Source organism: Momordica charantia, assembly GCF_013281855.1.
Source record: "Momordica charantia cultivar OHB3-1 chromosome 5 unlocalized genomic scaffold, Mcharantia_2.0 BLBB01000005.1, whole genome shotgun sequence".
Taxonomy (NCBI): domain Eukaryota; kingdom Viridiplantae; phylum Streptophyta; class Magnoliopsida; order Cucurbitales; family Cucurbitaceae; genus Momordica; species Momordica charantia.
Window position 1 is genome coordinate 79,566 of NW_028275163.1, and position 21,728 is coordinate 101,293.

Sequence of the window (21,728 nt, forward strand, 5' to 3'; positions counted from 1 at the left end):
TTTATTTAAAAGAGTCAAGACCAAAACCACCCAAACAACTCGAGCAAAGAAAAAAAAATTGAATAAAGAAAAAGGATGATATTATTGTATTACAATAATTTATGTGAGAACAATAACGTGCGATTATAATGTAATTTTTTATTTTTTTTTTAAATTGTGATTTCCACATGACCAGATGTGGAACTTAGGAAGTTTCTCCCTGCAATGCAAAAAAGTAGATAGAATTATCTATTTAAACGTTTTCGAGCAAAGAAAATGAGATTTACACAAATAAATTCATATATTTTATTGTTAGGAAAGGTGCTTGCCCATCGGTTCCAAAATAAATCTTAAACAAATTTGACCAACAAAGGACCATTTCCAAACATTGTAAATTTGTAATTGTAAACGTGGTATTCAAATATTACATAAATTTTGCGGCCTTCTCACATGAATGTTCGTAGTTACTTCGTATATTATTTCTAATTGTTGAAAATTTAGTTACCACTAATATTGTAGCCATTTGCAATATAAAAATAGTCGTCAAAATATTCCATAAATACACTAATAATATTGCCGCTTCATCAACTCCATCGAATTCAATGATCAAGTCAAATACCCCCAACAATTGATTCACATTTACACAAAGCCTACTTTCGGATGTTCGCTAGTTTCCTCCATTCCATATGATAATTATATCTTTCAGCATCCTAAAAATTAAATTATGACTTGTACCCACAAAGCAGATATCTGTGGGTGGAATTTGTAATTAGCTATTGACCCACGATTCTCATTCAAAATGACGCAGACATTGTTCATGAATTGCAATTTACTGCAGTGTTCCGAATCGAAGATCTGCTGAGAATGCCAGCTTCAGGCTCTTAATGACTTGTTAATATCAGACACCGTCCAATTCGTGGATTCCTTCAGACACTCAATATATCAAATGTCCCAATTCTAAGAGTGGAATATCTAACTATGACACTATGGGGAGGATTCAGGAGTGGAAGAACACATAAATCTGAGAAGCTCTTTTGAACATTAACAAGCAATTACTTTTACGACTCCAGCAAACTATCCTGCTATCCGAGATTTAAAAGAACTCGAAATCAAGATATTGACCACCAGCTTTAACAACATCCGTCCCTACCATCCTCTTACTGCTGCTGCCAACCCCTGTTGTGTCAACTACCCCAAACTTAGGCAGCTCGGCCTCCATTGGTCTTGGCACTTCTGGGGGCGTGCTGCATCGAATCAAAGCCCAATTGACACCTTCAAAGAAAGGATGCTGCTTGATCTCAGTTGCACCCCTCTTCACTCCGAGCCGATGCTGTGGCTCCTTTACTAGTAAACCCCGTATAAGATCTCGGCTAGCATAACTAGTTGCTGGAGACTCTGGGAACTTCAGTTGCTGCCCTACTACATTGAATAGTGTGGCTCTGTTTCCTGATCCCTTGAATGGGGTTTTTCCATATAATAGTTCATGCAAGAAAATGCCAAAAGTCCACCAATCAACAGCACTTCCATGACCTTCTCCTTTAATTATTTCAGGGGCTAGGTATTCATGGGTGCCAACAAAAGACATGGATCGGGCAGCAGTAGGCTCCGCTACAAGCTCAGGAAGTGTACTGGATTGCAACCCCAACTCACTCCGAGGCTTGGGACTTTTCTTTTTACTTTTCTGAGGGAAGAGGCGAGGAAGAAAGCATGCAGGTTGGATGCATACTGATGACGGCTCAATACAAGCAGGCTGGACACAAAATGCAGCTCGTTTTGATGGGTCAGAATCGTATGAGGTCTTTATCAGGGTGGGTGACACTGCACATCTTAGTGAAAGGTCGAAATCTGAGAGCATTATGTGGCCATCATCACGAACCAGTACATTCTCTGGTTTCAAGTCCCTATAAACAACTCCAAGCATGTGAAGATATTCGAGTGCCAGTAGAACCTCTGCTGCATAAAACCTGCAAACAAAAAGACAAATTGGATAAGGACACATTAACCCGCTGTTGGACGCACACCATGGTAAGAAGCAGATTGCTTTGCTGCAAAGTTGCCAAAACAGAAGTATTGTCTCTACTTTTTGTAAAGGAAGCAAGCAGAGCAAATCTCTCAAAATGAAACAAAATCATTAATTGTAGTTTATTAGTAATATATCCGCATTCAACATTCAGCAATGATATCATGCGAAAATTAGGAAGCTGTAGGAAAGGCTATGAAGTTTAGAACTACGTTTTTTTTTAATAAGAAACATAGAGAATGCATTCAAATCAAAAGAGCCCTAAAAATGCGAGAACAACCTAAAGGCAGAGGGTAGAGAGAACCCTCCCCAAGGAGAACTATACAATCTCATTCTTCCAATCCTATGAAATGAAGTTTAGAACTACAACAAACAAAGAAGTTAGTAGAAGAGAAGTTTAGTGCACATTTATGTCTCTCCTCTACATTCAAGTTGAATAACGAGGATTTAAAGCAAAATATTGTTTTTCCCTTTATGCCCCAAAATCCTTACTCCATAGAGGAAAAAAAACAGTATCTATCATTATAAAAATGAAGAAATACAATAGAAAGAGAAGTCCTAAAATTTATGAGAAGCATTTCAGGTAGTTGGCAGCAAGGGGTTACCCGTGGTGAAATTAAAAGGTTTGTACTGCAACTCTCAATATCAGGGTTTGCCGTCACAAAACTGATGAAGCCTCTCAAACTATTGGTGAAGATTATCATTGTTGTCAAGACGGTTTGCCATCAAGTATAGTGTAAAGAGTTTATATATGGATATCAACCTATACATTGCATTGGATTGCAAGTGTCTTCAAATGCAACTCTATCCTCTTTTATCTTCATTTTTTTTTACTCAAAGTTCCAGTCCAAAGAGACTCCAGGAATGATCAGTTATCTAGATACCCAAAGAATGCAACAAACATGTTATTGAAATCAGATGTTGTAGATGTGCATGGATGAAGATTCCTTCCGTGCATTCCATAGGACATACTAGCAAGGCCCTTCCTCCCCCCAAAAATAAGGACCTACCTGTTCGATTTCACATTTTTGTCTATTTGCAGACTGGGTTGACCAATGAAAATTACATGTGAAAGTCTCCCATTTTAGAGTCAGCTGCTAATCGAGATATAGCAGATGGCATATCTATGTTTGGGTCAGCTGACATGAAAATGAAGTTGGTTCAGTCTGCTGGAACAAGTAAGTTGGAAATTGTGCTCTTATATGCCTATTCAGTCGTTGAATTCAATTTTCTGGATGAAATCGGTACGTGCCTAGGAATCAAGGAGAAATTTCCATCTCTGAAAAAGAGTGGGAGTCTTGGAGCAGAAGCAGGGAACATCTTCCTCCAGATGGTAGAGAGAGGGAGAGACTGTGACAAGAATGACCTATGAACAAGTAGTCCACAAGGTCTGCCAGAAGGTATGATCCCAAATACGCACTTATAAGGTTCCCCCCTATTTTATTCCTAAGGGTACAGGTTAAAGATTTAATTACTTTGAGTCATTTCTTAGAATCAACTGTGTGTGTGTGTGTGTGTGTGTGTGTGTGTGTTATTTTTTTTTTAAATGGATAAAAAACAAGAATCAACTAAAATATAGCTTACAAGTAAAATACTACTCGTTGACCTTAGCCTTCATTCTACATTGATAATATGAAGAATATATACGTTTAATAAGTATATAGACTCAATTTCATAAAGAAGGGAAATGACCTATGCATCCACAGTCCATACAATACCAAATGGAAGCCTCATCTCCATAGCCCTTCCTTTATCTACCATTAGCTTTCTTAGGATCATTGAAATTCATGGCAAGGGAGGAAGAGGATGAACAACTGAAATTTCTCCTTCATCCCTAGGCACGGTCGTAAGAAGTTGGAAAGGATTATAAGTTACTTCTTATGGGAAAGGGTGGACGAGATTGGGGGATCTCATTTAGTGAACTAGTAAGTCATATCTAGACTGGGAGATTTGTGGGGAAGTTCAACGAAGCCCCGTTGGTTAAGTGGTGGTCTCACTTTCCTGGAGGTTGACTCTGTGGCATAGAGTTATTGGGAGTAAGTATGGTCCTCTTCCCTATGGAAGGGCATAGAGTTGGGGTCGGTCAAAAGGCACATTCAAAAACTCTAGAATGCTATATCTTCTAGTTTTCCATGACCTCCATTTTACCTTCTCCAAGAACTTCTTCCTTGTCCTCTCTTGGCTTACATCATCCTTTCTCCAAGGACTTATGCTGTGACTCTCTGGGAAAAGAGATAGTTGTTTTGTCCAGATCCTTCTAGGGTTTTTGTATATATATATTTTCTATCTTTTGTGTGATACGTCTCCCTCCAATCATTCCTCTTTTATTTCGTTCTGGAGGGTTAAATTTTAAAGAATGTCAAGTTCTTTGCTTGGTAGGTTTTGTATGGGAGGGCAAATACCTTGGATTATGTTTTAAGGCATTCTTATTTCTGGTGGGGTAGCAGTGGTGCATTCTTAGTGTTGGGTTTGTAAGGTCCTTAACACTTAGGTCATTTCTTTATGAACCATCAACTCACCTGCTTGATTTGGGATTTTTTTTTTTTTTTTTGAGTTGTTTGATGTTTGCTTGGCCATAAATGTAGGGAGCTCTATGGTAGAGGTCCCCGTGTACCATTTCATGATAATAGTTAGATCTTGTGACATTCTAGCTTTTTCGCAATTCTGTGGAGCCTTTGGCTTAAGAGAAATAATAGAAATTTCAGAGGTCTTGAGAGATCATAGGAGGATTTGGTCTCTTGCTAGGTTGAATTCTTCTATTTGGGGGTTGGTTTCTAAGAATTTTTGTAATTACGTCTTAGGTCTTGTCATTTTGAATTGGAGCTAGTTACTTGGCTCCTTCTGTTGAACTTTCTTTTTGTACGCTCTGTTATGGTCGATATGGAAGGAACGGAGTAGTCGACTTTTTGAAGATAAGTTGATTTTGTTAGATTTCTTTTGTGTGAATGTTAAACCTCTAGCTTCTTGGTGGGCTTTACTACACAAGAAATATTTTTGTAACTACAATCTTCTTTTGCTTACTCAAGATTGAAAAGCGGTGATTGTATAGAGATTTGGGGAGGGTTAGCTCTACCCTCCGCCTTTTGATTGTATCCCCTTTAGGGGCCTTTTTGATTGGAATACACATTTTGTTTCTTATCCAAAATAATAATAATAATAATAATAATATTATTATTATTATTATTATTATTATTAACATAAATAAAAGTTATGTACCAGAAAAAGATTCAAACTGTAATGATGTGGAATATAAAAAAGACTAATTAGAATGGACTGTTCTATCGGGTTTTCCGGGCTATCATATCTTTTTGTTTAACAAAGTCCAACCATGAAATCTAACTAATACATACTAATCACAAACTCTCTTCTTAGTAATGTTTGAGGTTTAGACATGAAACAACAATAGGCGGTTTGAATAACACTATATGAAAATATGTAGTGGAAATTTGTCTGTTAGAATTAAATATTTTGTCCCTTCTAGAACCCATGCAGAATGAGATAAAGAGCACGAGATAAGATAAATCCGGAAGAGAAAAAACTGCATCCAGATATTAATATCCAGGAAAGCATGCAATTAACATTATGTAAAAATTGTGCAAGTGAAGTAAGAATTTGAAGCAGGCACAGAATAGGGAGTGAGGTCAGCCAAAAACAGTCACTAGAGGACTGTGGTTTATTATATTTTCCTGATTAAAGAATTTATCATACCTTGCAGCATACTCAGAGAAGTGTTTCCCCGGTTGTCGTTGCCTCAAAGTGTGCAGGTCGCCCCCAGGACAATATTCCATTACTAGACAGGAAAATCTGTCAGTCTCAAAGTGGGTGTACAAAGTCGGGAGAAATGGATGGTCAAGTAACTGCAATATCTCCCTTTCTGTCTGAGCCCTCGTCAGCTTCTTCCTGATAGCAAGCGATGCCTTATCCATTACTTTCATGGCAAAGTAACAGCGAGTCCCACTTAGCTCTGAGAGATAAACACTACCAATATCACCACAGCCAAGTCTCTTCAGCAGTCTAAAATGACTCATGCCTAATATTCCATCTCTTGCTCGAATAGCAAGAATGGCTTTCCACCTAGGATCGTTTCCTTTGTGGGGCTTATTAGCACTTCCTGTGATGTTGCTCCAACTACTATCATCACTAAGACCACTGCTATCACTAGCTCGACTAATACTTGTTTTTGCACTCTCAAGAGAGTCCCCTCTAATGCTTCCTTTTGTACTCTCACAGTTTCTTTCAATGCTAACCATTCCATCACTTCGATATGTGCTAGCACAACTATTGACAATGCTCATAGCTGTGACAACTCCACTACTGTCAATGCTACTGAGTGGACTTACATTACCACTCGGGGGCAAAGAAGCATCCCAAACACATTCCTTTTCCTCGGAATCTGGGGGAAGGAGAGAAGTTTCTGTATTTTGTGATGCACGAGGAACTGAAAAGGGGGAAGATAAAACACCCAAGTCATGTGGTTCATCGACTAAGCTTTCTGCAGGGGAGAGAGCAGCTTGGAATGGTTTCTTGGCTGGAACCCTGATTGAAAGATCCTCAAGAAAAGGGCCCTTCACGGAAAAACTCTTGATCAAGCAGCTAGCGTCAGATTTATTTTGCCTCAGGGGTACATAAACAGTTCTCATCAGATCCATATCCACAGGCTCTGGGGGGTGGCTAGCCCCAGAGAAGGAACTTGGACCACCTTCCTCAATTAAATTGCTACTACCCTTTAATGTGACATCACGCTTAGGTTCTTCCTGCCCCAAAAAAGAGGATTTTCCCTTTAATGTCCGTATAGGTACAGAAACTTCTGGATCTTGAAATCCTTGTCCAGTGGATCTTCCCGCTTCTCTTACCTTAGCTGAGTGCATGTCCGACCAATGGCCTGCTTGCTTGGCTGACGCCACATGTGCTATTGGTACATCATCCAAAACACAAAATTTACCTGCAAGTACCTTCGATTCTGGAACCAACTCTATGGGCAATAATAATGGAAGTGCTTTTGACTCTGGAATCCTCTCCATGTCTAGTGACTTGTGTCATCACATAGAGAAACTTCCAAGTAAAAAAAATCTGCAGACATGATTTTGATTCAGTTAATCCTCTCTTCAATTGGGAAGATCTTAAAAACCAACCTGAGAATCAATGTATTCATTCATCAAGAATTTCTTTAAAATCAGTGAAATGAATATGATATACTAGCTTCTCGTAAGAAAATTAGTTCAAGAACAGAAAAAAGCACTGAGAAGACAAACTGTTTCATGTATGTTTTAATTGTAGAATCAGTCAATAAAGGCAGATGACAAGAGAAAAGAAACCATTCAGCCGTTTAAATAAACTAGTTTTGCCTACCAATCCACTATCCTCCTCTATCGACCAGACTAAAGGCTTAGGTAAATACATTCCAAAGCAAAAAAATAAAAAATGATACGCCCATTGCCCAGAGAAAGAAAATGAATCAGAAGAAAAAAGTATTGAAAGAAACTAAGAAGTAAGAACGGGCAGTTACGATGTGAAGAAGTTTCTTATTAGATACACAAGAGGGTTCCAAATGTAATGAAAACAGAGATCCGCCAGAAGTAAAATTTTACAGAATAAACTGACGCAATCTTCCAATTACATCATGCGAAGAATAACTAAACTCATAGTCAGTAATACAAACCATCTGTCCCTGTAGCACTTAGCACAAACGAAGCGGGCAAAGAAGACAAGAAGTAGTGAAACTCCAACATTCAATAAAACCGTTATTCCTTAAACAAAAGCTTAATATGACCGGACGACAGGAGAAAAGCGGAGTAAAAGAGGGAGCAATTGAAGGCAAGGTAACAAGGAATATAAAGAGATCTGGGAGACCTAATGAGGAAAATGGGAAGGAAGAGGGAAACAGGAAATGTGATCGCACCCGTAGGAAAGAGGAGTAGAACCTGATAGTATGTAGAGTTGCTGCAAGTTGGCGGTGTGTTGGGTAGTGCGGAAGGGAGAGCAGAGAGAAGTGTGACCGAGTGAGGTTTGAGCAGTGAAGAGGCATCCGAAGAAACGATGTGTATGTTGGCGGGAGCTGTGGGCTGTGGAGTGTGGACCTAATAAAACGAGTGGTAAAACATAGAGAGTAGAATCGATTGAGTGAGAAGTGAGAATATGGTGGAGCAGCCGCCGTCTGAGCTGAGCTTCTCTGGAGCTGGGGCCTGGGGGAGTAACTAGTAAGAGGCTTTTGGGGGAAGGTTATGGTTATGGTTATGGTTATGGCTTTTGCTTTGAGTTTGGACGGAAAATTGGAATGGGCAACGCAACGCAACGCAACTTTAGCAGTGAGTGACTGTGAAAGTGAAAGAGAAAGAAGGGAGGTGCGGGGTGGGTGACCCAGCAGTGGGGCCCACGCTTGTTCCTTCTTTAAGCTGCACTTCTTTTCAAAGTGGTAGGGACGCCCCGCCACCGCCTCCCTCCGCTACGCCTTCGTCTCGTCTCGTTCTATGCCATTCGCAACCCCGTTTCGTAATTCCCCTCCACGCGCTACTTCTTCCTTTTCCACTCGCCTTTCTTCTTTTCTTCTCTCGTTTCCCTCCCTCAAGTCACTATTTTGGATTTTTCTTTTTTTGGTCGCATGGTAAACATGTAAATTGCAATTATCTTCTCTACTCGTATATTTCTACCATTCTCACGCTTCTTATTTCTTGAAATTGGCTTTTAAATATTTCTGCTCCTGTTGCTCTTAACTATGCTCTATGCATATATACATAATTATTAGAGATACTACATTATAATTAACAAGATGAGGGAGTTAACATGAGCTTGGCTGCTCCACAATAAATACCATATTTCTCTTCATATAATTTTGCAAGTTTATTGGCGGTAAATACACTATTTTTACTTTGGGTAGGCATAAATAGAATGTTTGAATTACGAAAATGGAGGCTGGAGGAGTGGAAATGGCGAGGATGAAAAATTCAAAATAGTGAAAAGTCGAAAGTAGGCGGGAGGATGGGGCAATGAGACGAGGAAGGGGATGGGCAAAAGGGAGAATTGGGGAAAAAGGACAAAGTGTAGTGTCAAGTGGGTGTGGCACTGAAAGTGAATAATTTGAGAGGAGCGTTAAAGAAGGGTTTTAGTTTTAGCGTCTGCGACTGCGTCTGCGTCTGCGATACCAGTAGGCAGTGCAGTAGAGTTATAAAATGGTCGGCCTCGGCCAATTCGGCCAAGGATTAGCTTCCTCTGTCTCTTTGTTCCCTTCCACCCCTCCCTTCCAGTTCCAGTTCTCAGTTCCCACATATATTGACATGCCTGCTCTCTGCTGCACCCCTCCCTTGTCAACAAACATTTCTTTTCTATTCCTCCATCCCAATATCACCATATACATTACTCCGTAAAACTGGTGGGTTTTGACAAAATATTGGAATTAAAGTTGTCCTACATTGGAGGAAGAATTATGCATGTGCTAGAAGTTGTCCCACATCGAAAAAGTACAAAGAGGAAATGTGTTTCAACTACTATAAAAAGAGCTCATGGGCTTGGGTTTTAATAATCCAAATTGAAATACTTTAAGTCTGATATACTAGCTCTAGTTAACTGAACGGTATTTGATTTGAAAGAGTGTTTTGTGTAATTGAGATCGGGAGAGAAATCTGTGTGATTGTAATAATTTTTCACATAGTGGATTTTCCCTCAGGCCGTGGTTTTTTCTCTGATTTGGAGTTTTCTACGTTATTATTTTATTGCTTTCTTTAAATTCTCTATCATGTTACTTAATTTTTATTTCAAATATATATATTTAGTCCTGAGCACTTCTAAATATTTTTTATTAGCTTTTAACATCGTGATAAACTAAGATATATATTATTATATATATACATATAACAAAAAAAAAAAAAAACCCTTCAACCATCAACAATTATGGACCAGTTTCACTTAAATAATTGTATGATAATACATTATAAAGTGAAACGGAATTTATGATTATCTAACATAGTTGGCCAATCTTTAAGAAATCAACTAAGACATGTCTTTATTAAAAAATAAAAATAAAAATAAAAAGTCGTCCTTTAACCATTATACTTTTCTTTAAAACTGTCCATGATAAATTATTTTGAAAATATAATGGAAAATAATTGTCCAACCCATATATAATCAAGTCGCTCGTATTGCTATTTTGTTTTAATAATTCATCACACAATGTTTGCACTAATTTGTGCCCATCTCAACCAACTGAGAGCTACCCAACAAAATTTGTTGCTATTATATGCATTGGCCACTGGGACTCTCACATATATTTAATTATATAAAATATTGTCCCTTTCTTTCATGTTTGTATGTCTAAGTAGGATGAAACCCCATACAATGTTAAGTCACACTCACAAAACAATTCACAATTTATTGGGATCAAACAGAATATGGCCTTTTGTCATGGTCTTTCCACATATTTTTCGCTTTCAATAAAGAACTTGAGCAGCTCCAAATTTATTTTCTTATATCTCCCGCTTTAATTATACACATTATTATATATAGACAAGATGAAATACCAAGTCATTGAATGTATAGAACAGCCGAATAACTTGTGGTTTAAGTTAGTTTGAAATTCTGATGTCCAGTTAGGGAAATTAATTCCCGTGTTTGGCATGTGCCATAATATATTAAAAAAAATGGGAAACAAACGTATGAGGGAGGAGAGGAGAAACAGTATAATAATAACAAAGAAAACAAATATAGGAATGTCAGAAGAGAAGGAGAGAAGGGAGGGCATGAGAAAAGTGGAAGTTAAAAGAAGAAATTGCAATGGAAGAATGAAGAATATTGAAGGAGAAGAGAAAAGATAAAAGTTTCATCGGGAATCGGGGAGCATTGAATAAATGTTTGAACCAAACACTTGATTTGTACATATTGACAACGAATAACATCAGAAAAGTAATTTGGAAATTGGAAGCACGTAATAAAGTGCTTATCCTATAAACTAGTCAAAGCGACCACTTCCCCATTGGTATCCAACTTTTGTCATTTTGACTCCCCACCTCCACCTATGCTACTCCTTCCTTTATGCATTATCCTTTTTCAATTCATTGGTACCTCCAAATAGCTGCAATTTTTAACCAATCAAATTAAAACAGTGCTTTTAATTATATGTATTGCGATTAAACTAGAATTTGCAAGTAAGAATACAATAAGCTTCTTTATATATGACTCAGGGAGATGATGTAGGCGATGATTGGCAGAATAAAGTTGAAGAGCATGAAACGAACAAGTTGGCATATGCCATGTGAGAGCTCTAATCCCAGTAAAGCAAAAACGTTTGGTGATTAAAATGATTAGCTTCTTAATATTTAAACTACTGATCGGTGATGAGGACTCAGGAGTCACGCCAATGAGTAATAAAAGGAAAGGATTTAAATTTTGTATTCTTTTTGTGTACTGGAGTGGGGCCTGTGTGGCTGTTTGCTTTTTTGAAAAGGTTTGCAAATTAGGGTTTGAAAGTTTGGGATTTGGGTTCTTGGAATTAGGAAAAGGAGAAAGAGGGTATTCATTATTCAAAGTTGGCTTCTTTCATGATTCCTTTCTCACTCGCTCGCTGGTCCACACTCTCCAGTCTCCACTGCAATGCAAGATGCTTTTTCAGCTCCTCTCTTCTCTCTTCCGACATCCCACTTCGCTTCCTCCGCTTCTTTTTCTTTATAATTTACCGGTGGGCTTGGGCTTTCATTGAGCCCCCAGCCTCAGGCAGCCCACTATCGGCTAAGAACCAATTCAACCCATCCACTCCTGAGACCCAATTAGTCGCACCAACCACATTCGTAATCATATTGATGGGCACTTACCACTTACCAAGGCGCAAACAAACGGTTCAAACTATACAAAAATGTCCTCAATTTTAAGCTTGGTTTTAATCATACCCCCTGTAATTTTAAACTAAACTTTAAAAGTTATTTAAAAATACTTTTTCTTGATCAACTTTTCCATTAGAAAAATAAAAATGTGACGTGGCACTGAGGTTGTAAAAAGTAAAAATACATGTAGACATAAGTAGTTTCAACTATACCCTTAAATTTTGAGATAAATTTTGGTTACATCTCTATTATTTAAAGAGTTTCATTTTAACGTTTAACCAATCATTCCACAACTTTTTTTTATTAAAATAAATACGAAAAATGTGACATGACAGATAAATTGTAAAACGTAACTATGGGCACAAAATGACAGTAGAAGGATATTAGTCACGTTCAAGATGGTACCAAATAGGATAACAGATTTACGGTTGAGTTTTAGCAAATAAGTTGTCCTCTAAAAGAAAATCCACAAATCATTAAAGATAAAAAAAATAAAAAAACCACATATTGGTAAAGTTAAAAGGAGTACAAAGTCTATAAATAAAGTATTTTGTAATCTCAAGTTCATTTACGTTGAATTTCTCTTTATCCCTAATTTCTTGAGTCAAGTTGAGCATAGATTAATCGAGGTCAAGGCACAATCGCCTATATTAAAAAAAGAAAATGCTTACACAATATTAGTTAAATTAAAAAAAAATGATTTTTTTATTATCCAAACTAAAATTAATTAAACTGTAATTCAATGGTGTCAAATAAGTATTACAAGTTAGCCATTGTCCTGTATAGAAGAAAGAGATATTTGAATGCGTGTAATTTTGCATCTTACTTATTATATTGAACAGGTCCAATTGAACTGCCTCGAGACAAGCTGCCAATGGAGCCGTCTCCAGACTCTGCTTCCTACTACACGCCTGAATCATCTTCTTCCCCTGCTGGCCGCATATCCGATCCCAGCGAGACATCTTCTTCGCCGAACGGTTTTCACCAGGACGTCGAAATTGAGGTAGATACTGCCACCTCTCTTTCCTTTCTAAATTAGTACCCGTCTCCGAGAATTATTGAATCACCTTAATTTTGGTTGTCGAGAAACCATCATAAGGGTAAAAGAAATGTCAAATTCCAATTTTCTTGTCCGCAATTCTTGTTTCGGTTTATGTTAATAGAAGCTGCCGATTATCATCATCGTCACCATCTTCTTCTAAAATGCCACCCTCAAAGGTGAATTTTATAAAAATTATTTGCTTCCCCAATTTTCATGTGCTTTTAGTCACGCCCCTTTCCAATAAGGATCTCATCTCATATTTTTCACATTCTCGCTATCTTTCTTATTGTCATCTCTACTCAGTGTTCACCATATCCTCTTCGGTTTTTTTTTGTTGGTTGAAGAGTACTTTCTTTCTTTAATAATTTATTTATTTAATATTTTTTTAAAAGCATATATGGATAAATTTGTTTATTTATGTATCTGATGCATGAGTTTAATGGGTGAACATAAAATTGAATTAGAATAGTGAGGAAGAAAGAATAAAAGAAAGGAAAATTCGTGTGAAAAAGAATGGGTCAGACTAGTCCCATAAATCTATATTCATTCGAGAAAAAGAGAAAAAAGAATAAAGCGTTGTTTTTGGCGGGGAAGGGAGGGGGTTGGTTCCCTCCATTATTTGCCTATTTACCACTGAACTTATTGCTTGTTTTTTTAAAAACAAAAAATAAAAAGAGCTTATTCTGAGAAATTTTATTTTGCTCCCTAAGTGGTATCAGTGATCTTCTTAGAACGATTGACTTGGTTCAGGAAAATTAACAGGGGTAATTATTTAATAAAGGTAACTTTAATTGTTCTTAAAAATAAGTCATCCTTAAAAACCTGCATGGGACCAAAAAGAGCATACTTCATGTTGAAGCAGGCTTCAACAATTCAATTGTGATGGTTACAGATATATGGAGTCGGGTAATTTGTTCGTCCACAGACTAGAAAGAGAAATAAAGAAATACTCTATCAAACACGTTTTCAATTAATATTTGTATTAAAAAAAACACAAATGTTTTTCATATCACTTTCAAACAACCTCTAGATTTCTTGCATAGTCCTTCAAAAATGACAGGGAGATTGTAATGGTAAATTTCTTTTAGTTGAACTCGCTGGTTCATTTTTTTATATTATATATATTTATTAAGGTATAACCAGCTTATATTATCTTATATATCTATGAAGTGAGTGTCTCTGAGAAAGTGGGAATGGAAGAAAACTAAAAAAAAAAAAAAGTGACAAAAAGCACAGGAAGTGAATGTTCTTGATTTCTAGGACCAGTCTTAGAAATGATGTTGTGGTATAAGAAAAGTGGAACAAGTTTTTTGAAGTTGTACTAAAATTCTAATACAATTTCTAGTACTCTAAAGGGAATTCTCAGATGCATAATGTCATGTCAAGTACAGGATAGACCAGAAAGTTCTTAAATCAATCTCGAGAGACTGGTAGAAACTCATATAATGAGAATTGGTTGTACACTTGTACAGTTGTACTTGATTTTCATGAGCTCTTAGACGCAACTTTATCATGCTTGTAATTATTAAACAGTTCTACACTAAAGAATTATATAGGTTGTACCTCATTGTCATTGAGTTCTACAGAGTTCTATCCTATCAACCATTCTTAGGACATCGATAACAACATCAACAAGCAACTTTCTCTTTATTCACATGAAATCATCTCATAGAATATGTCAGAATAAGTTCAATGACATTATAGCCATCGTCTCTTGGACTAAAGCTTTGAAAACCTTTATCTAGTTCAAGTTTTTTAGAATCACGCTCCCAGTAAAGTACTGGTCTGACAGCCTATTTCCTTTCAATACACCGAACTTATATTATTTTACATGAACCCTATACAACCCAGCTGAAGCTAGAAAGAGTGTAACGTAAATCTAAAAGTCTCTTTCTCTATTTGGTAAATGTCTTTCTTACTCCGTAGAGCATGCTACTCATTAATACATACGTGCAATTTGACTCATTTCTCAAGAGTTTTTTCCATCTCACCTTTTGCGCAACATAGAAAAAATAACGGCAAAACCAAGTCAAGGCAGGATGTAACACTTTAGAACTGCTTGCTTTAGAGTTCTGCCAATTGACATCAAATCATCTTCTTCAGTCAAATGCTACATTATGTATTACCAAACCAAGTAGCATGCTTTAGAGAGTTGAAATGCATTTTTTGCTAGGAGAAAGAGACACTGACATTTTTACACTCGGTGCTTTCTGCATTGGTAAGTAGATTGTGTAGGGAAACACAAGTGAAAATAACAGAAATTTGGTAGATTTTTAAAAGGAAATAGATTGATAAACAAATTATTTGAAGGGAACATGGATCTGAATTTTGTTTTTTGTTTTTATTTTTAACTAGATAAAGTTTAGGAACTTGCTTTATGTATTTGTAGGAGATGATTTTTATAAGAATCGAGAGAGTTGTTTGACAATGTTTATGTCCTATGAATAACTGATGATATAGAGCAGGTTAACTTACAAGCAGGTAGTATATTCTACAAGTGCACAATTCCTTCAAAAGAAAGCTTATAAACATGATGCATGTAAGTCTACTGGAAAAATGATAAATACCAAGTCCAAGATTTGTTTGGATTTCTACGAGAGTTTTACCTATCTTTCTTTAAAGTATCTTCAGGAGAAACAGTGAGATTTTGGGAGGATCCATGGATTGATTCTTCCCCTCTATCCTCCTATTTCTCTGATATTTATAGATTGTCCTCTAAGAAAGAGATGTCTATAGCTGATTGTTGGGTTGCCGAGGTCGGAACATGGGACTTGGGCTTAAGAAGAAATCTGTTTGAAAGGGAGGTGGACAGATGGGCAGCAATGATTGGAAAGCTTGATGGGGCGATAATTGGTCAAGGCAGAGACCAAATCTGGTGGAAGGCTGACAGTAAAGGTATTTTCACTGTAAAATCAGCTTTTTTGGCCATTACTTCCCTTCACCTAAGCTGAATTCAGAGACAGCAGCTCTCATTTGGAATTTTAGAGTTCCTAAAAAGGCCAAGGTTTTCCTGTGGACGCTTTTCTGCAGAGGCACAAACACGGCAGAGAAAATTCAGCGGAAACTCCCCCATTGGGCCCTCTTTCCAGCTGCTTGTGGTATGTGTTGGAAGGATAATGAAAATGTGGATCACCTCTTCTTGCACTGTCCTTGCGCTACCAAGGCTTGGAATTATGTGGCAGCACTTTTAGATGTTTCCTTCTGTCCCCCAAGGAAAATTGATCATTTTATTATGGAAGGCTTTGGTGGCACCGCTCTCAAAGGAAAAATCTTTGTCCTTTGGAATTGTGCGGCGAGGGCTCTCCTTTCGCTCCTTTGGAGGGAGAGGAATGGTAGGCTTTTTGAGGATCAAAAAGGTTTCAATAGACATGTTTTGTGTGAATATAAAGCATACGGCTTCTTGGTGGACATCCATCCACAAAAAAAGTTTTTTGTAACTATGGTTTTCGTTTGATTATACAAGATTGGAAAGCCGCGATTGTATAGCTTTTTGGGGAGGGTTCTCTCTACCCTTCGCCTTTAGGGTGTTTTTTCCCTCTTTTTGGGGCCTTCTTTTGCTGAATATATTCTCTTATGTTTCTTATAAAAAAAAAGGACTGGTCCATGAATTTTAGTCTCTCCTGGATATGACACAATGCATAAGAGGACCCTATCATAGTTAGATTCTTGTTATTGTGCCCTTTTTTTTTTAATTATCCAAAGACCTGGAAAGAGAAAAGTTCTCATATGGTTCTTTGATCCGCTCCACTTTGAATATATTTGAATGTGTATAGTATATACACTGCAAGCAGAAAATGTATGAGACCTTTCCTAATGATTTTATTTTATTCACTTTCTTCTGCTGCTTATTTTCTATGCAGTCACCTGCTTTATTGAGAAGTGAAGAGTATCGGCAGTTGTTTCGTCTTCCACCTGATGAAGTAAGTAACTACTACATCTAGTCTTGAGAGTGTATAAGTTTATTGATTGATGCTGAAGTTGACAATAGGATCTTCTGTGTCATTCTAAAGAATTCAATAGAGCCTCTAGGCCAACCAAAAAGTAATAATAATAATTAAAAAAGACAAAAGAAAAGGAAACCTTGCCTCTGACATAGTTCTGGAACATTCATGTATACGGTGGTTTCTTGGTGAGGTTTCTGAAGTTTTCTCCTGGTTTGGAATAAGACAAACAACCTATACAGAAAACATTTCAGAAGGGAGATATTATGCTGTGAATTAATTCATTGCATTTTTCTCCTTATCATATATTAATGAAAAGTTGTTTCTTGTTTAAGAAAAAAAAATCATAACATTTTAATGAAGTATTTTCTACTTATTTCAGTACTAAATGAAGAATTTTCTGCTTCTTTCAATGCTTCCTGTGACCATTTACTACATTTTATTGTTTTTCAAGTTATTAACATACAATAGCATACAAACCTACCGCATGATGGGGCTTTTGAGTAAGGTGTAAAGCTTGCTTCTGCAGTGTAAAAAGATTGAATATAGCTTCTACGATATGGAATATGAGAAGTTGGTTGCTAGTCACTTTGGAATCATTTCAATATATTATTTATTGGATTATTTGATGAATATTTTTCTGTCCAAGGATGAGAGAATGTGTAGCTTTTTAGGGTTTTGAAATGACAAAAAGGGTTGCAGATTGTCGTAATTGATAATCTAGAGATATCTGCTTTATGGAGGTTTACTATGGAGATCATATTGTCTGAAGACTCGACTTATCTCTAGGGACAGTTTTATATCTGGGAAGCAATAACAAGCTAAATCTTGGTTGTATCATGTTAAATGGAGCCTTATTTGGAGGGTACACCCACACACACCCACACGTAAGGGCGGAATGGAGAAGGAAATTTGTCCCCCTTAGTCCGTCCTAGATTTAAAAACTCTATGAAAGTTAAGATTTTGAAGTTTTCGATCTAACTTACCACCCTCTAAATTTTTGGAATTGAAAAACAATATATATAAAGTTATAATGTATAATTTTGCCCATATCCCAAGGAAAATTCTGGGCTCTACCTTGACCACATACACATCTATCTATCTATCTACAAGAACATAAATCAAGCCTTAACATTTTGAATTATGGATTTTTCAATCAAGACTCTACTTTATATTTTGGCAAGACAACTCGCTGATGAGTGTGGCATTATATAGTCGTATTTTTCTCTAAGATATAAAATGCAAGATATTTTTATAAGAAACTCTGTATTAATGAGAAAAAGAGATGTATAGAAGTTATATAGGAGGGAAGATAAGACAAACTTTCATCTAGAGTCTACAACCGTACAAAGACTTGCGCATTTGCTTAAAGTTGGAGTTCATTCAGATAAGCTCGATTTAAATGCCTTCCTAATTGGAATGGTGCTCCCAGTCTCTGAATCCGAATATGGTACAAGATTGACAAACTGAAACAAGGACAACTTTTGATTCAACCTGAAATTCCACGGAGAGAAACTTGGCCAATTTTGGTAATACCGTAAAAATGATCACGTGCTGCTAGACTGTTGGGGACCAAGAACTTATGGCACAAAGCTAATGTGCAAGTTGTGACTAGTTGAACCACACTGGGACATGGTTTATGCAGAAAATGAAGGCTAAAGATTAGATTATTGTGCTGAAAAAAGAGAATTGTGATTGTCTAATCTTGGCAGAATATGAATTTTTCGTCACCATTCTTGATCTTTTTCATCCTCATCCTGAACTCTCCTTATCCTCCTTTATCTTCAATGGGTGGTATAACTTCGTTTGTTGGTTGATTTCAAAGCAGTTGGCTAGTGAATTTTTTGGTCCCTTGATGTGACGACTATTAAAATGATTTCCTGGTTGGCAGATAAGTTTCTTTTTCTCTTGTACCTTTTTTCCATGTGAAGTTCCAATCGGTGGATGTTCCCAATGATAGAAAGGCCCTGTCACTGAACATCCGAAAATTGTGTGTACTCATAAACTTTACATTACCAATACTTAAGATTTATTATTTTCTTGAGTAAAATACTTTTCACCCTTTGCATTTTCATTCCTCCAACTTATTAGACCGTGAAATTTTAATTTCAAGAATCATGTGTGTGGATCTTTTATTCAACCTCTACTTATTCTTTTCATCTAGTCTTCATTTTGCTTTTCTTTAAAATAAAGATCCATCTTTGGGAGTTCAAAGTCCAGTATGACATTACAACTCTGTATGCCTTCTTAAATATTGTCTTATAATGTTTGTCTTCTATTTGAAAATTTACCGCTTCTCGTTTGTGTTCCTAGGTCCTTATTGAAGACTTTAATTGTGCTTTCCAAGAGAACATACTAATTCAGGTGATTTTTTTCTTCCACAGAGCCTCGTTCAAGATAAATTGTCTTGAAAATTTATCAAACCTAACATCAGTGGGCTTGTCATATTGCCACTTTTGATTTTGCCATCAGAAAACCAATGATCAATCGTTAGTTTAATCTTGTAGAAGTATAGCATACATGGAGTTCCTATTTGGCTATTTGCAAATGGATGGATTGTTAGTCTAATCCTTTATTCCACTATTTTTTTTTTGTATGTTTCAGGGCCACATGTATCTGTTCATGCACTATATTTGCTTCTACTCCAACATCTTTGGGTTTGAGACAAAGGTAAGAAGTGAATTCAACTTTTAGCTGTGTGAGGTTATTTTTACCTAACAACTTGATTCATATAAGTTATGATTTAAACCAAAAGCTCTGTCTCTCCCCTTAGCACACATGGGCTAGCAGCCATGCAAACATATTCCTCATGTTCATTTTATCTATAAAACCCATAATCTTCTTTCATATTCTTAGGGTAGAAATTGCCCTCTTGGTTTCCATCTTTTTTCTCTTTCCTTTTCTTGGACTTCATTTGTTTGGTGTAAAAAAGTAGATACATTATGTTAATGAGAGTAGCTTTAGCTATACTGAAATGACTTGGTATTTAATTGAAGAATGTGTCCCATTTTCACATGCAAGAAGAATTTAGTAGAGAAATGTAATTTTCTATGATATGCTTATGAGTTATTTGATTTTTGAAGGTTTCAAAGGTATGTATAATCTCCATTTGAATGTTAGAATTTTTACCTTATATAGCTAGCATACCGTAACCCTAACAATCAAGGAAACAGTCCCTACAATTGGGCTAATTCAATAAGGAAATATGCAAGTGCTAATTCAATGCGATAACAAAGGCATTACTTTGCGAGCTGTGGTATGAAAGGAATCTCAGAATTTTTTAAGACAAGAGACAATCTCCGGAGATGCGTTTCAATATAGCTAAGTTCAAAGTTCCCATTGGTGTTCTTTATCTTCTATTTTTAAAAGTTACACCCCTAGATTGATATGTTCTAATTGGAGAGCGTTTATTGTACCTTTTTAGCTTGATATGTTCTAATTTTGTTATTGTACCTTTTTAAATTTTGTTATTTCCTTTTTCACTCTTTCGAAAGTTTGTATCTTTGAACATTTTGTTCCTTTTCATTATTTCAATGAGAAGTTAGTATCTTGTTCAAAAAAAATTCAATGAGATAACAAGATATACATGGTCTTGTACAAAATAGTAAGAAAATCAGATTTCCAAAGCAATATGTAAAGAAATTTATTCTTTCAAATCCCTCAGGAACAATTGACTTTTCAACACACGCACATATGTAGGTATATGTATGTATGTATGAATGTATTTTAGAATTTGTTTTTAGCTTGTTCACAAAATAGGGGATGGAACTAGCACTAGTTTTTGGCATGACAATTGGTTATCCAACACTTCATTCGCATTGGACTTCGCTGATCTCTTGCTTCGTCAGAGAACAAGAACGCTTGGGTTAAAGATTTATGGTCCACAGCTATAAATTCAGGGGACTACAACTTCCGTAGATTGTTCAAAGATATAGAAATTTCCATCTTCCCTAACTCTATGACAAAATCTGGATGTACAAGTACCCTAAGAAAATTAAAACTTTCTATGGGAGCTAAGTCACACTGTTATCAACACACATGACATGGTCCAGAAGAATCTCCCTTTCTATCTCCCCTATGTGCATGAAGGACTCAAAACTTAAAGCCATTTGTTTTTATCACTTGTGAATTTGCTGCTGAATTTTGGAACAGAATCCAAGCTTCTTCTGGTTGGCAGACTCCCCTCCACTCCACTATTTACTGGTGTGTGATTTATTCAAGCTTTCCTATGGACCATTTGTCTATAAAGGAATAACAAAATCTTCAACAGCGAATTTCTCCCTTTCAACAGATTCTATGACCGAGCTTTTGTATTGGCTTTGGGGTGGTGTAAATGCTTTTATTCCTCATTTCACATATTATAGTTTTTCGCAATCTCATTACACATTGGATGGCGATGCCTTTTTGATAGCAATCTTATGAGTTATGAGTTATGACAAATGGGAAGACCTTTTTGTAATTGGGAATCTTTCCCTCTTTCATATATATATATATATCTATTTCATATCATCTTGTGTGATAATTTGGAGCATAAAGTTCTCCTGATGGGCGGAGGTAAATGTGGAAGTTCTACACACACGATGGGTTGTGGGGCTGACATGATTTCTCTAATCACCAGTGTGGCTCATGCTGAAGTATTTGGAGAGTTTAAGCCTGGGGAATGAAGAGGCTAATCATTTAAGGCTGGTTGGAAATAGGAAAAACTACAATGGAAGGACTTCGACCAGGTTAGTGGAGCGATCAGGTGGATGGTTGCTTGATAGGAAAGAAGACCCAACATCTCTAGAATTTCTCTACCATCTTGTTACCTGGAAAGTTGGAACTATCTTCTTTGTTTTTTTAGTTTTTGAGGAAAAACAACTTTTAATTTAGAATAATGAAACAAAATAAAAGGGCATACAAAAAAAAAAGCAGCCTAATAATAGGGAGCCAAACTGAAA

At 36.5% G+C, this 21,728-nt stretch overlaps 2 protein-coding genes across 8 annotated transcripts in view; one reads left to right on the forward strand and one right to left on the reverse strand.

Moving 5' to 3' along the window:
* Positions 1 to 530: 530 nt before the first annotated feature.
* Positions 531 to 8,425, reverse strand: LOC111017488 (Protein kinase superfamily protein). 4 transcript variants are annotated; one of them, XM_022293270.2, is made up of 3 exons: positions 7,899 to 8,425; positions 5,708 to 7,069; positions 531 to 1,943 (listed from the first exon to the last, which is right to left on the reverse strand). In XM_022293270.2, the coding sequence occupies exons 2-3, from the start codon at positions 7,018 to 7,020 to the stop codon at positions 1,073 to 1,075; spliced, it is 2,184 nt and encodes a 727-aa protein (XP_022148962.1). In that variant the 5' UTR covers positions 7,021 to 7,069; positions 7,899 to 8,425; the 3' UTR covers positions 531 to 1,072. The 4 variants fall into 4 exon arrangements, with proteins under 4 accessions (XP_022148962.1, XP_022148955.1, XP_022148947.1 ...); XM_022293263.2 differs by having other exon boundaries at positions 5,708 to 7,131; positions 7,921 to 8,424; XM_022293255.2 differs by having other exon boundaries at positions 7,921 to 8,422.
* Positions 8,426 to 12,632: 4,207 nt separating this feature from the next.
* The window catches only part of VAD1 (GRAM domain family protein), a 32,597-nt gene continuing 23,501 nt past the window's right edge, over positions 12,633 to 21,728 (forward strand). For 2 of the 4 annotated variants that reach the window (XR_015790804.1, XM_022288884.2), the window contains exons 1-4: positions 12,633 to 12,808; positions 16,708 to 16,767; positions 19,102 to 19,152; positions 19,393 to 19,458. Coding sequence is in view for 3 of the 4 variants with exons in the window: in XM_022288884.2 (XP_022144576.1) it covers positions 12,680 to 12,808; positions 16,708 to 16,767; positions 19,102 to 19,152; positions 19,393 to 19,458 (306 nt within the window). In the remaining variant the exon portion in view is untranslated. Of the gene's footprint in view, positions 12,809 to 16,707; positions 16,768 to 18,701; positions 18,779 to 19,101; positions 19,153 to 19,392; positions 19,459 to 21,728 lie in introns of those variants that run through there. The other 2 variants (XM_022288876.2, XM_088123929.1) reach the window with 2 other exon arrangements.